Source organism: Tribolium madens, unplaced genomic scaffold, assembly GCF_015345945.1.
Source record: "Tribolium madens isolate multiple individuals breed KSU strain unplaced genomic scaffold, Tmad_KSU_1.1 Scaffold_3;HRSCAF=73;Tcas5.2_LG2, whole genome shotgun sequence".
In the NCBI taxonomy this organism is placed as follows: Eukaryota; Metazoa; Arthropoda; class Insecta; order Coleoptera; family Tenebrionidae; genus Tribolium; species Tribolium madens.
In genome coordinates, this window is record NW_025401006.1 from 9361363 (window position 1) to 9376740 (window position 15378).

At 32.8% G+C, this 15378-nt stretch overlaps 1 protein-coding gene across 6 annotated transcripts in view; it reads right to left on the reverse strand.

Annotated features, from left to right (window-relative positions):
- LOC123007223 (1-phosphatidylinositol 4,5-bisphosphate phosphodiesterase epsilon-1-like) overlaps window positions 1-15378 on the reverse strand; it is a 79316-nt gene that overhangs the window by 24662 nt on the left and 39276 nt on the right. For all 6 annotated transcript variants that reach the window (XM_044402396.1, XM_044402393.1, XM_044402395.1 and 3 more), the window contains one exon: window positions 2757-2931. In XM_044402396.1, the coding sequence (XP_044258331.1) occupies window positions 2757-2844 (88 nt within the window). In that variant the 5' untranslated portion in view covers window positions 2845-2931. The remainder of the gene's footprint in view (window positions 1-2756; window positions 2932-15378) is intronic.

Sequence of the window (15378 nt, forward strand, 5' to 3'; positions counted from 1 at the left end):
ACACGCTGCCCGAATTTAAAATATTCCACAACGGGAGTTAAAAAGTTTAACTAGGCTAGTGGAGTTTCGAATGTTAGTTTTCAGGTGGGTCGAAATTTGCATAGGGGGCACGTTGTGCTGGACCGGGTTGTTGCAGAAATTTTCCGGGAGGAAACGAGAGAGAGGTAAAGAACGCCGGCTGGCATTCACACCTGCTACTGTTCCAAATTGCTGCGACGTTTCATATAAATTCAGACTCACCCCTTGACGTTTTTGAATTATTTCTAGCCCGGAAAACGTGAAGCGTCTCCTCTATCCTGACGGCCTTTGATTTGTACCCGATGGTTCAAACGTGGTTATTTATTAAGAAATGGAAAAGTGTTTCAAAAATAGGAGATAAAGAAGGGTTGACCTCACATTCTGGTCGATACATTGTTGTATGGAAAAGGGCCAATTGTTAACATTCGCTAGCATATTTCACTGAGTCATTATTTACTTGGGTGTTTTTATAAATCGAGATTTACCGCTTTGCTTGTTGCTAAACTTTCTTCATATTAAATTAAAACTAATGAATAAATGGTACAGGTAAGCGAAAATATGCCGCTCCGAATACCGGTAACCTGGAATTCCGGGAAGAAAATTTCAACATTTATTTAAATTTAGTTTTCGAATGTATTTGCCGCGAAATGGTTCTTGTTTATTTGTTCAGCACCTGCATGAGTTAGAGATAAATTGCTGCCGCAACTTTACCAACGTTTTCGCCACGTTATCCATTTTTCCCCACCCGACAAAACAATGGAAATTATACACGAAATAGATTACACTGAAATCCAACAATTCACCAAATTACATAAATATTCAAACATTTTAATGTTCGGCCATTATTTCATACTTTCATGCATGTTTCATATAAATATAAACAACGACAGATAACTACAAAAGCCACAACATTTACAATGTTTTACATAAAACCCGGTTGGGTTAAGTATGAAAAAAAAATTAATAATATAAAATCAAGAAGCAATTAAGTGTGTACTAAATTTCTCGGTAAAAATATTTTCAGCATGATGTAGCGATATTAAATAGTGCTATTAGTTGAGGGCCTCAAAGGGTGTATACGACAGTTTACATTAATAGCGGGGAAAAGCGTGGTGAGGTAAAATTAATTCATTTTTTGCATGTAGGTACGTACATATCGTTTGTGTAAAGGGTTGTTGTTAAATTGCGAAAATTATAATTTTTCACCAAAATTTCCATTCAATTTTCAGAAAATACTGGCTTCGATGGATTAACAAAATAAAAGTTGTTTTCGAAGCAAATTCATTTTATTCAGCAAATAAACTGATGATTTTAAGCAGGGATTTTTTAAAATAAATTGTGTTTTGCTTTTCTGAAACATAGACTTGTCTTTTTGTCTGTTTGAGCATCTACACTCTTTTGTATAATTCTTCTGTCGTACACTTTTCCATAGTTTAGAGTATATTCCTGCCTAAATAAAAAAGTCTGATCGTTAGTTTGTTGACACCGAAGTGAAAACATTTCGTGCAATGTACAATCATGTCTTTCATCATATTTGCTTTGTTCATTTTTGCAAACTGATCGATAGCAATTACGCTTCTCGTGTTAATAAGAAAATAAAATATAATACCATGAACTGACACAAAAAGTCTAATTGTAGATACTTCCGTAAGGAGAACCTATTGTTTTCCAATTACCCATATGTTGACATTACATTTCAAATGTTAAAAGTAAAGAAAAAATTATCATGAAACCTGGCGTGTTTGTCTGAAATTATTTTTAACGAAACGTTTTAAATAAATGTGAATAACAATATAAACAGATTAAGTGTTTTTGACAACAGCATTTGTCATGCAATTTTTTAAGAGTGACATGTTAGCGATGTAAACAGGATCATAGCATATTTTAGTCTTAATGTTTGAAAGATTAAAAAAATGTTGAAGTTATTCTGGTGTGTTGAACTCTGTCTTTGCTTGTCTGATAAATGTCATTCCTGACATTTATTACTACTGCGGTTGTGGTAACAGTGAATTAAGTTGAATTGGGACGGTGACAGTTGATTTATTTAGATCGAATCGAAAATTTTTGCATAATTTTTTTAACCCAAAACACTTCAAAAGATTGTTTATATTAAAATAAATTGTATTGTTTGTTTTAAATTTTGCGATGTTTCCGGCTCATTCCTCTTTTCTCTTAAAATTAATAAATCACTAATTAGTTGAGTTTGCTTGGAGTAAACCGAAAAACTAATATTATTTTCTCATTGCTAAGATGATGTTCCTTGGTTAAACACAATTTAAAAGATTTCATGATTTTTCATGCACCACAACAATTGTGGAGGTGTTTTTTTTTGAACGGCAGTGTATTATTAAGTTCCTTAAGTCAAGTCGTACGTAATTAATTTGTAATTGTCAAGAGAACAATATAATACTTGTCTCTTGCGAGCACCGTCCCTTTTGTTTGCCGAGAACTCCGATTTGAATAACTTTTGGTCTGCACTGTTTCGCAAATATCTTTTATGACCCCTCCGAGATGCCTTTTTGCTTTCTAGACCGAAATCCGAATAATTAAACCAAAATTTTCCTATACGAGCGCCCCTTTAATCGCCGCGATAAAAATTCAGTAATCATTACTTGCCGCCTCTAATTGGTCGTAAATTTCCCAGTGATTTTACGATGACGTTTACAGTTTAATCCTTCAGTTTGAGTAGTAGAAGGTTGTGTTTGTCTTTGACGCAGCAATTTGATTAGAAAACTCACCGTTAACGTCGAGCAGGGGGTGTACATGAATGTGGGGCTGTTGGTCCTTGGTCAGGTGTCGGAGCGTGGGGCCGTCTAGCTCACGCATGGCCCCACTGCAAGGGGCAACTCGCCAGCCGAGGACATGTGTGCCTCACCCCCGGCTCACAAAGACAGCGCTCGACGGTCACTCCACCTGAGAAAAAAAAACACTTGAGCAAATACATGGCAATAATTAAATTATTATTATTGTTTTATATTGCTACGTTTGATAAATAAAAATACAAATTCTGAAATGAAAAAAGCGCTACTAAAAAATTATATTACAATTAGCCCTTTGGTCGTAGATCAAGTGTACTACTTTTGTAATGTTTCCTCACAGTTTTATGCTGCATAATTCCAAGGAACGACTAAATTGCAAGTAAAAAATCACCTGAATTAAAAGTCATTGAATTATCCCTTTTTGGTAAATCTAGTAGGTACATTCTTTGATTGAAAAAACTCTGAATTGAAAGATGGTGAAAAGAGCAGAAGCAAATAAATTTTTTACTCGAAACCAAATCGTCGGAGGGATTTAGTGTCCCATTCAAGTGATCGTCTTTTCAATGATAATCAAAGCTATGTCTGTAAAAAACTCCCTTCGCAATCTTCACCTAAGGCCCTCAGACCTGTTGATGTAAAATTAAATTGTTCAAATCATATAAAATGCGTTGAAACAAGAAGACGCAAGAAAGCTTCCACCACCCACGCCACCTTTCAAGCTTGTCATTGTCGCTGCAAGCAATCACTGGAACATGATATCGGGACGTGTGGATGGCATAAATGAAGCTTCTGGGAGTCCTGAAATCGCCCCTTATTGCCCTATTAGAGTGTATTCATTCGCATATGAAGACGTCGCACGGGCGCCATAATATTAACGTTAATTTCACTGTCATCTAATTTGACACTTCATCTATTTTGGAATAACGGTCGCATCTCGTCAAACTTCCTACACGCTTCAGTCGAATCCAATTTTCAGTGATATACTGATTAAATTTTGTTGCCGGCATCAGAAATTGGGACTTTTCTGGTAGTTTTAATAATTTGTGAACGTTTGATAATTATTTTATAATGACACAACTAATAATAAAATGTAAAATCCACCCAGACGCTTTTTTGTCAAGACTATCGACCAAGCTTTTGATTTACTGCTTTTTGATATAGGTGTCTAATTGCAAACATTTTTTTTAGTAAATAATCGATTATTCCAACATATTTGTTCAGTGCTTTACATGACAAGAGCGTGGGCGGTCTAAAAAGACTCTCAATCAGTAAAAGTTTGGATAATAAAGCGAAAAAAAACGACTGTATTTTTATATTAATTTGTATTTTTTGAGTTACATGAGCGCTTTAGGGGTCTTATACATTGTTGTTTTATTTCTTTATTTATTAAATTCACTTTGATCAAACACCTGGAAAGGATTATTATTTGAGAAGTTGCGATTTGTGAAATGTTCAGATTTGCGGTTCATTATGTTAGACAAATTTCGAAGTTTGCTCTTGGTGAAAACTTCGTGAAACTGTAATCCTTTGAGCCCTATAAAATGTGTAGCCTATAAATTATAATTATGAAGATTACCTCCGTTCAACATGTGTTAATTGTACGTTTTGTCTTATTAGTGCAACAGCATGAAGCTAAAGTTTCAGCGAGCTGAAATTCAAAAATCAATTTTTGTGAGCAAACTCGCTATTTGTGATTACTCTGATTATTGTCAGCACTTTATAATTAAATCTTTACGCATCATTTCGTGATCTTCAGTGTAGCACCAGATTGTAATGTGTGGGGTTCCTTATCAGTCATTTATTATCTATGGAGTGCTAACCTGATTTGGCAAATACGGAAGCCAAGCTTCAGCAGTCAATGTTACATTTTTAGAATATTTTGCCCGTTATTGTTAGTTACATTTTTAATTTTGTCTCCATAATTTTAAATTGTATGCTGTTACAAAACTTTTTTGACTTATACAAATTTAAAAAAAAATTGAACGTCAGACGAAAATACCCTCAAGACGTAAGAGGCTCGTTTAAATTCAAAAAGAATAGCATATACTGCAACCTTATTTAAGTCTTTTTCCCCACTCATCGGCGAAAATGTAGCGCTCGCGGAAAACAAATCCTTCATCCAGTGCAATACCAAACCCCAAAAGGATGCTGTAAAACGAAAACTAAAAATGATACATTTCGTGACAGATTTATTATTGAAGACAATACTACAACACTTCCAACAACTGCCAAAAAAATTGTTCAAGTTTTTGAATTACGCAACCATCGAAATTATTGCAAAGGTTTTAGGGATGAAACATACTGAAGTTTTTTATAACCCAATGAACAAGCTCGTTAAGAATAACAATTGTAATTGTGGGGAGGTGTAGGAGTCATCAAACAAGGCAAATGATAAATAAAATTTTTCACACGACTATCAAGCGGTTTTTCAGTTTTTTGACCTTGCTAACTGAAGTGCGTTTTGTCCCTAATGGGGTTAAAAATAAAAGTAATGGATATGTCGCGACGACTCGAAACGATCTCGAATTACAAGCAGGACGGATGACGGGGTCAGAAGCTAGAAAAATTTCCCAATAAGGGTCTTCTGGTAAATACTCGACGTTAAAAGAAGCTCGTTCTCATAGAAATACGCCATGATTGTTTCTTTAAATGTTATATAATTGGTTTAGCAATAAGCTTAACCGTAAAACGGTATTAGCAATAAAAATCCAGCATTAACGCAATAAATTGTGCTACACTGCTTTATATGCCATCATTAAGTCAGATGGTAACAAAATTTTTATTTTTATCACGTCACGATTAATGAAAATACAGAGATATTGAGGATTATTGCCTCTTTACCTCGAGTGCCTCAAAGTGAATAAGAGGTAACTGCTTCAGAGATAATTCAAAATCGATATTTCTACGGAAGGGTGGAAAATGAAAGAGGCATTATTATACCTTATGACTATAATATAAACACTAATACCACAGCTTATTATCAAGAATTCCATCGGAAGGAAATCTCCTCTTGCGTTCACTATATTTACATTTCCTATACGAGAAACGTATCCCACTAAGCCGTTGTATTAAGTAATATTTTAGAATTTGTGGGACTTCTTGCATGGAAATTGTGGAATTTAACGTCTTGAATATATTTAGCGGAAGTTGAAGAACGTCACGGATTTTTTTTCGATATGTTTTTATTAAAATTTTCGCCAGTTCTCTCTTCGTTTTCCCGTTCAATGCCATTATGATTTATAACCTTTTAAGCTAATCTTCTTGTCACGTTGTGTTCGACTCAAACTTTTTCATGTTCACCTTTATTATCTTCAACGATATTTTTATAACCTCTTGGCTCGTGCCTTAGAAGTGATTTACTAGTTGATTCTTTATTGTCTAATCAGATGCAATTAATATTAAAATACCTGTCCGCGTAAACATACAATACAGATAAAATTATCTAAAGTTTGCTCAACAGATAAACATGTTTGCAAAAAGTCATTAGAGGGCTCATTATCCTCATAATTAAATCGGTCTAGACCCTTCTTTGATCTTCTGAAGGTTGAAACGGTGAAAAATCCATTTCAATTAGTTTGTCCTATTGACAAAAGTTTAATCTTTCCGTTGTATGTATCTTTAAATCCTGGGATCCGATTGTCCACATAATCGAAATGTTACACAAGAGAGTATTCCTGATGCGAAAATTTCAGAGGAAATAAAAGTTACAGCGAACAACGTGACGGTAATTGATTGAAACGCAAATAGATATCTGTTGATAGCTGACTATTTAGCTTTGAGGATATCTTCCGCATTAATCATCTTGCAATCTAAGCCTCAATAAATCAGCCGGTTAACAAGCACAATACCACCGCTTAAATCTACCAAATGTACCAACTATTTTCAACCTCTGATTTCGTACAATTAAATCCAGCTTACAACAAATTTCTATTCGCATTGTTTGTTATGCTGGAATTTATTAATTTATTCTGTTTCCATCTACAAACAGTTGGAGTTTATTTACATTCTGGACAAATTAGCGCAACGCCCTGCGATTTTATTTTTCCTAAATTAAATGAAAACGTATACACAGGTGTCCCACTTTTACTTTACTACATGTCGTAACCGAGAGGATTTTAAACTAAAATTGTATAAGAAAAAAAATGGTTTGATCGTTCAATTTTGATTTGGATTTTCTCGGTTTTTTGTTTGAAAAAGTTCAATATTTCTGTTAACAAGTATTTACTCAGCCGTCGATAAGGATAATCCAATCGCACTACTGAGTCATTAAAATTACTCGGTCGAGACGAGAACCTCAAGAATAAATTTGTCGGAACGAAATTGTTGCTTAAAAGGCAGAATTCTTGCCGGGTAATTATTATTTCTTTGCAGTTCTACCCAAATTGCTTGTCACTTTCAAAGTCTCGTTTAAATTAGGCGAAAAATAAAATAAATAGCCTAGGTTTTGATCTATGCAATTTTGTTGTGATGGTGAAGAAAGCTTGTTAAAAATGATGATTGCGTAAAGTGCTTTTTGAAAATGAGATCATTATTTATTTATACAGGTTACCACAACGCTACGTCTAAAACCTGAGTCAACGGAGGACCGGATTTTAATCAATTTTCATTTGTGAATCAATTAAAAATTCATTACATTTTCGGACAAAACATACGTATTTTTTCAGGATTTCTAAGGGATCTGCAAAAATGCGAATTGATTAATCATTTGTTCGTTTTAAAAATAAACTTTATTTCCGCCTTTTCCAGAAAATGTCAATTTCAAACGTTTACAATTGAGTTAAATGAAGACACGCTTTGTAGTTAGCCAAATAGTGACTTGCTACTAAACTTTTTAAAAATATATTAACCTGCAGTTTATTTCCGTTGTATTATTTGAACTATGAACACCCAAGTCCGTAAATCATTATAATTTTCTCCTGCTAAATAAAACTTCCAGAGTACATTTTTTAAACCACTTATTTCTGACAGTGTTCCCAATGTAAATGATTTATTGTTAATTAACTATTTTTGTTTTTAAAACTTCTACGAATACCTCGAAACTGATTCAAAACATACAGATAATGCATTTCGAGATTCCAATATCAATAAACAATTTGTGCTAGCTTATTCAAAAATTTATAAAGCAAACAAACATTCAGAGGCGTCTTTTTAAATTTAGCCAAATAAATTAAATTGTAAGGTAGAAGCGGAAGATAGAAGCACGCAATGCGCGTAAGCGACGTATAAAGATGAAATTTTTTCAGCAATTTGCATAATTTTCAGGCTTGTGCCTTTTAAAGTAGAAAACATGCTGAACTTTTGACACTAAAAATATGCATATAGAGTGACATACCTGCTGAAAATTTTTGACAGCTTATTGTGAAAGGAAAATCATGTGCTCCATTATGTTATGAGATCTGAAAGCTGCAGAAATAGATACGTACAATGAGTTAATTTCGTTTATGTTTCGGCGGAAATAACAGTTTTTAACGTTAAATAGCGATTTAATCTAAAATTAAACGGCGATGTATATATCTGGGGATAGAGATTTAAACTGTTGTGGAAATTGCTCGTTCCTGAATCATGATTTAGAGCAAATAGAACCAAATTGAAAATAAAATGATAAAACTGAACAATCGTGTGCGAAACGGAATTTTGATATTAAAATTGTTATCGTCCAAAAATAACTTTCGAACGGTTTATGCTGGCATATAAAGCAATCAGAATACGATATAAAATCGGCTTATAAAACACCAATCTACAAAGATGTGATGCATCTGAAATAATACACTGGACAAAAACTATCCGTGAATTCCTGGTGAAAAATCAAATCGTTCGCTAAAAGAAATCTCATTTTAGACAAATGAAAATTCTCTCAAATCTCCCCTAAACCGGGCGGCTATCATATTTTTCAAATAATTTTGATCATCATGTTTTCCAACACATGACATTAATTAAAAACTGGACGAACACAAAGCGTCCTCGCGGCTAAATAAACTGGGGTCAAATGCAAGAAGGCTCTAGTGGTTTAATTGAAATTTTGATTTGCGATTTTGTCCGGGATTAGATGCAGCTAACAGAACAGATTCAACTTTTACTACAAATCAATTATCGGCCACTGACAGATGATAATAAAAAGAACGAAAACTTCAACTTCGAAAATTTACTATCTTGTTCTGAACGCGAAATATGTCTACATAAAAATATACAACTTTTCAACCACTCGAAAAAAGAAAACTGCTATAACTCCGCTCGTAAAATATTGCCTTGTCTTGTAAAGGATTTCACAGATCGCAAATTTGATGAATTTTGCCACATGAGAGGGCACACCGGTTTTCAAAAGGGAACGTCAGCCTTTTAGCCGGTTAGAAAAAAAAGTAAATAAATTTATTTCAGGGATGAACCGCTGACATACCCTTCTAAATCATAATTACTGAATGAATCCAGAATAAATAAATCTGGATTCCGACTGAATAAATCTAATTACTGTTCCTCTATAGGCTTAATTAAAGGAAGGAAAAAGAGGAAATATTTCATGAGCCTAAATAGACAAAGAAAACATCGATTTTCCGAACAGTTCATTCGAACTAAACAGATACAGAAATTTTGGCCTGTTGTAGCAATTCACTTCCATTTTAGATTTCGTCCATCACAGAAGAATTATCAAGATACAATGACAAAAACAACAAAAAGCAGAACTCGATTTATACCACCATGTTTTTCAAATAATACTGTATTTAAGTTTTCGATTTCGTCGGAAAAGCTCTTTGTTTAGTAAATTCATCCACAAATAGCGTATTTATCTATTTTTAAAGTGGTAGCACGGTGTTTATTGTTTTATATTCCTGATGAGGTATTAAATTATCATTGAAATTCATTACAAAACTAAATACATCTATTCGGTTCGGGCTATTTTTACTTTTCCAAACAATCTTTAATATGATTGCAAATCGATAATTTTCTATTTAGTTAACCCAAAACCTCAAACTAAATGCAATATTTAAAATCAACGTATGTGGAAATGAAATGTAAAAAAGAAAACACGACTAACTGTAACTTAACATGAAGTCTTAAATGATCTAAAGAGCAAAGTTTGTTTTCCTGAAATAAAAAGTTTGGTCAATAACCTTCTCTTTTCACTGAACTTTGTTCAGACTAAAAAATACATAGAAACGAGTAATTAAATAAAAACTTATTTAGTTTCCAATCAATCCTGTGGAGTAAATCAAATAAAAATTATTTAAAATATGAATTATGCTATATGTGATTAATTAACATTTTCAGCGATCTCGAGAATTTTTCATCTGTGGACTTAAATATTGATCAAATCGAAGAGGTTTGATCAAGAAGGAGGTATAATTATAGGAAAACTCCGACCACTTGAGAAGTGTTGATATGAGTTTCTAAATTAAGATTTTCCCGAAAGAGTCACTAATCCCAAGTCTCAGAGCGGCGGGTAATTTTGTTTTATTTTCGCGTCAGATACATGGTAATTGGTTCCATTGAATCCAGACTAACCATCTAAAGCTCTCGCCCTTTCACCCCTAATAGATTCAATGTTGCTACTTGTAATTTTAAATTATTCTATCAGCATCGATTGCTTCATTTGTGTTAATCTACAAAATCAACAAATGACAAATTATACATCAATGGAATTTTGCAAGGTCTCGTCAAATTTACGTCAAATTTTTTTCAAAAAGAAAAGTTTGGGAAACCTCTTATTTAACTCTCACACATTTGTGGAAAAAGTTTGAGTTTTATCTTTTAAGTCGATTCTATGCAAAAACTTTTGTGAGAAAGCCAGGAAACCCAAAGATGTCTTTAATAGACTATAGTTGGACAAACACAAGCTCAACTATTTGCCAGCGACTTGAACAATGGCAATTAAAAGTTGTCCAGAGTTCTGTGTGCAGCTGACAAATAAATGAAGAGGAAACTTTTATTGTACAAAGTCTAAGACTGCAATCCATTTTACAGTTAATTTCTTTATTAAAGACGATAAATTGAATGAGATTCCATCAAAAATTCCCTTGTGGTAACTTTTTCAAATTAATTACTCAACTTCTTACGAATCAAAAATTCAGTTTTGTTTGTTCTGAAAATTGCGTTTACTCAAAACTCGAGTTTTTCCTGTAGCTTTTGTTGATTTTTTTCATCGACTTAATTTACATTCTCCGTTTAGTAAAAATTTCATTACCTGTGCACAAGCTAAAATCAGAGGTGTTTATTAAACCCCAAAATTAGGTTTTATCTTATCGCTGTGCCAAAAATTTATTATATATTTAAAACACAATAAAGGCAATCGCAAATGTTTTCTGCGAAATTTCTGTAACTCCCCTTGAAATCGATAAACCTTTCACTGATAAACTGTGATTTCGATCGACCGTCAAAACAAACTCCCGAAAAAATATTCAAATATTCACCGGAGATATCGGTGATGCTTTTATTAAAATTGGAAATGAGAAGGGTGGCCCATACATAAATCATGTGAGAAACGAAATAGTTCCAACTCGTTCAATAATTATTTCCCGTACTTTCCTACGTTTTTTTTTTTTCGAGAAAGCATCAATCAGCAGAAATGAACTTTCCCAAAGGACAATAGACTTGAAGGCTTTGAGAAAAGTTAAGCTTTATAAATAGATTGAGTAAATGAAATAAAAGTATTCTCATGTTGGCTAGTGGACCGTTTCAACCAAAAATCGCAACACCAACACCGAACATAATTTATCAAACAAACACTTAAATCATTCGGAAAACTTTTATTTTTCCAATAATAAGTTGTGAAGAGTTTGTAGCTTTCAAAGCACCACGTTTTGATAAAAAAAAAAGTTGTGAAGAGATCCATTAAATAAAGGTTGGTTATCAAGTTTTTACTTTGTCAAGTGTTTTTGAATTATCACAAGAACAGTTAACCAGTAAGTGGTAACGGAGAATTTACCTTTGGAATGACTTCCGGTAGTAGAATTTTCGAGATATAATGAACACAGTTCTCAATGATTTTTAATTTATTGTCCACTAACCTAAAAAAATGTAATCTTCTTTTCTCTAAAATACAATGTTACTTAGACTTTTGTTAGTATTCCTTCTATCAAAATCTAAAATTCAGTTAAAATATACTATATTTCAAAAATATAGAAGTAATTTTAACTTCGTAATTCATTTTTGTTTTGGTCAAGGAAGGGCTCTGAAAGGATTTGATTACAAATTTATATGCAAATTGTAAGGACCTCTCAAGATGTTATTCCGAAACCGCTTCGAAGTGACTTAGGATTTTAATATAAATTTTCTTGTAGTGACTACGTCAACAAATCAATTTGATATTCGTATCTTCCATTAAGTTTTGAGACCGTTACATTGGGGTAAAATATTTCTTTTGAATTGAAAATAAATGACCCCTTAAAATGTTTTAAAATAAACAAAAAATTAAAAATCTAAAAACTGTAGCTCAGCTCGTTTTATTTTTAAATTTTTAAAGCAACGTAAGTGAAGTGAGACTATAATCTGTCATAAAAATATTAATGCACACTTTTATTGCACATTAATAAAACTGAAAAAGCTTTTGAGTTTAAACGATATTGCATATTTATTTTGTGAATATGTTTTAAGTCTGCATATTTGCAATTCCAGATTTAATTTAATATTAAATAATTAAAATTTTAGAATTAATTATTAAAAATTTGAAATGACAAAACAGTCATAAATTAAAAATTTAAAAATTTTGGCTAAAAATATAATGAAATCATTGATGTATGTAATTCTGGTAAGATTTCATGCAAGACCGAGAAACATACTGTGTCAAGTGCGGCTTTACTTTTAATATCATAAATCTTGAAATGTCACCGTATTTTTGTATCGTTATAAATAGCTTTTTAATTTCCTATCAAATCGAAATTATCGATGTGAGTGCGATTTGATGTTACTCACAGGGATCATTTCGGACATTTATGATGGAAAGAGGCGTTTTCTGTGTATAATAACGTCCCCCTTTGTATAAAGCAATGATTCGCAAGGTTAAAAACTTTTCAAAAATAAATCTTTCCTCCTGAAGGAAATATTTAGCTTGTGATTGGTTATTTTTAGATGGCAGAAAGCCAGTTTTCCTTCGCCCGATAAAGAAAAAATAAATCATCCAAATTTGATGTAGACAAAAATAGGTTGTACCGTGTGAAATTCTGTACGTTTTGTGCATTGATTTTTTGGTGAAAATAGTATATAAGAGGTCGATGTCATGCCTTTAGACATAAAATATGTATGGTCCAGGTGCGTGCTTGCAGGTGGATGAAATTAGTATATTACTAAATAATAGCTCAATAAGCTGTATGCTGGCCATGATCTCGATGAGCAAATCGCCAACATTCGACAAAACGAGATTTAGGAACAATTTAAATAGGGCCATCTGTGAAGCTTTTATCCGACTGTTTTAAAGTGCAAAGAGATTTGTCTGTATTCGGAAGGAATGGTGTGGTTGTTGAATTATCCTTTAAACATACTATTTCAGTTTGGATTTAGTTGTAATCGCAGTATATCCCTTATTGTCTGGCGAGTTTTCACAATGATACGAAAAAAGTCACCAACAATAGTGGATTATGGTTTTGTGAAAAGAACAAAGTTGCATTAGTACGCGCATGAATTATAAATCGGGATCCAATCTAAATTGACAGTGAAGAGGAAGCCGGCTCTAGATTCGATTTCTATTGTCTTCCAGCCCATAGTGCCTATTTCGAAGGAGATTGTTTCACTTGCAGATAAATTCGAGCCAGGCTTTTGACTGAAATATTGTGTTTCAATCATTAAAACGAGTTAAATGCATTATATCGGAACTAACTTTTCGACCGCTTCCCGAGAAAGCTGTTAATTAAAACTTCACTCGAACTTCAACAAGTCATTTGTTCGAGGCGACTTTCTATTCCCATCCAGATATACAATTTCAAATTAAGATTCATTTTTAATGACAAATGATTTTCGATTCCTCACAATCATAAAATTAGTTAATACCAACTCATTTCTGATAATTCAACATCAAAAACCGAACAATGTTCCACGTGCCACGCTTGCATTAATGCATTTCATGTCGTACAAATGTTAGAACTCTCGAATGAACAACAATCCAATTATAATCGATGTCATCATTCTGTCGCCACAAATTATAATTATGTTGCATCATCTATGTTCAAAGTACCTGAGCAAATGCAATACACGGATTCCATTCACTCATAAAATTAAATGAAACACTAAGGAATTATTGCAAGACAAACAAAATTTTAGGGTTTCAAGACCTTTTGAATATGACATCTTTCGTAAAAGAAACGGAGAAAAAAAGACTCCCCACATACCAACATTTACTAGAGTCTAATTTTAAATCGATTTATTTATAGGTTAACGACTACTTTTCGTGTTATAGATGCCTTTGCAATCAATAGAGACATCAGAGCCGCGTTAGGCATTAAATATAAAATATTGAGTACTTATCACTTTTATAAAAGATGACCTTCCCAAATAAATTATTGCAACTATCAATCTTTCACAGACATATATAACCACTTCAAATACAACCTGTTAAGATAAACAGTTAACAACCTTATAACACGACTACAAAAATTATGTGCAATTAACATAAAAATATTTTTTTAAGAAATTGTTTTTGGTTATTTGGAGGCCCAGAATTTTTTGTTAGTTGATTTTGTGTTTTTTCTAGTTTTGTACCTAATTGAGTGGAATCATAAAATTCTCCAAATATGGACGCCAGTAAAATAAAACAAGACAGTAATGGTACTAATGAGGAAATAAGGAAAAGGCGCTGCCTCTTAATTGTGTTAATGATTGTAATAACTCGTCTAGATTTTTGACAACTGTGTTTATTCAGGCCATTAAAGTTGCACAACTATTCAGTAAACACAATATAAAACAAGAATGAAATACTAAATAAAATAACACAGTAAAGTTTCGCCGTGTTATAAATAATTTGTTTGTTCGACCGAGTTTAAGAGGTAATTCTCTTTAGAATTCGAGACGATGGTAATTCTTCTACATTTCAAATTTCTTAAAATTCCGGTCGCCTAGCCAAAAGGCGTGTCTTTATTTCATTAGCATTGTTGAAAAGGGTCTTTATTACTTGTGACATTGTGCTTTTAATTGCATTGTTGCACGAAAATCCAAGTCGCACGGGGAAAACCGGAAAAATAAAGAAAGTTTCTTTTTCCTCTCGTTAAATTTTCGTGACTTATTTGATTATAATAGCCGTAAGAGAATAAATAAGAGTGAATAATATCAAACTTTTGAGTTGCGTAGTAGTTTTTAGGGAGCCCGTATTAAAAAATCATAGTTACATTCGGGCTTTTATGACTTTTTGTCACGCAGCGTTAATAAACCTTATTCATAATTTTCTTGTAAGCTTTTGGTTGTTGTGTTATTCATACCTTATCTCATTTTGCAGTAAATGTGACATAAACTGTACTAATGCGATGAGCGATAAAATGAACACAACAAAACTTTTTATGTGTTTTCAGATGGCAGTGGAAACATCAATAGTTAACACTTCCACGTGGAACGCTTTCTTTATCTAACTAAAAATACGCGTTGTAGTATCACCTTCACCCATTTATGCGACCAAAATGAATTTTAA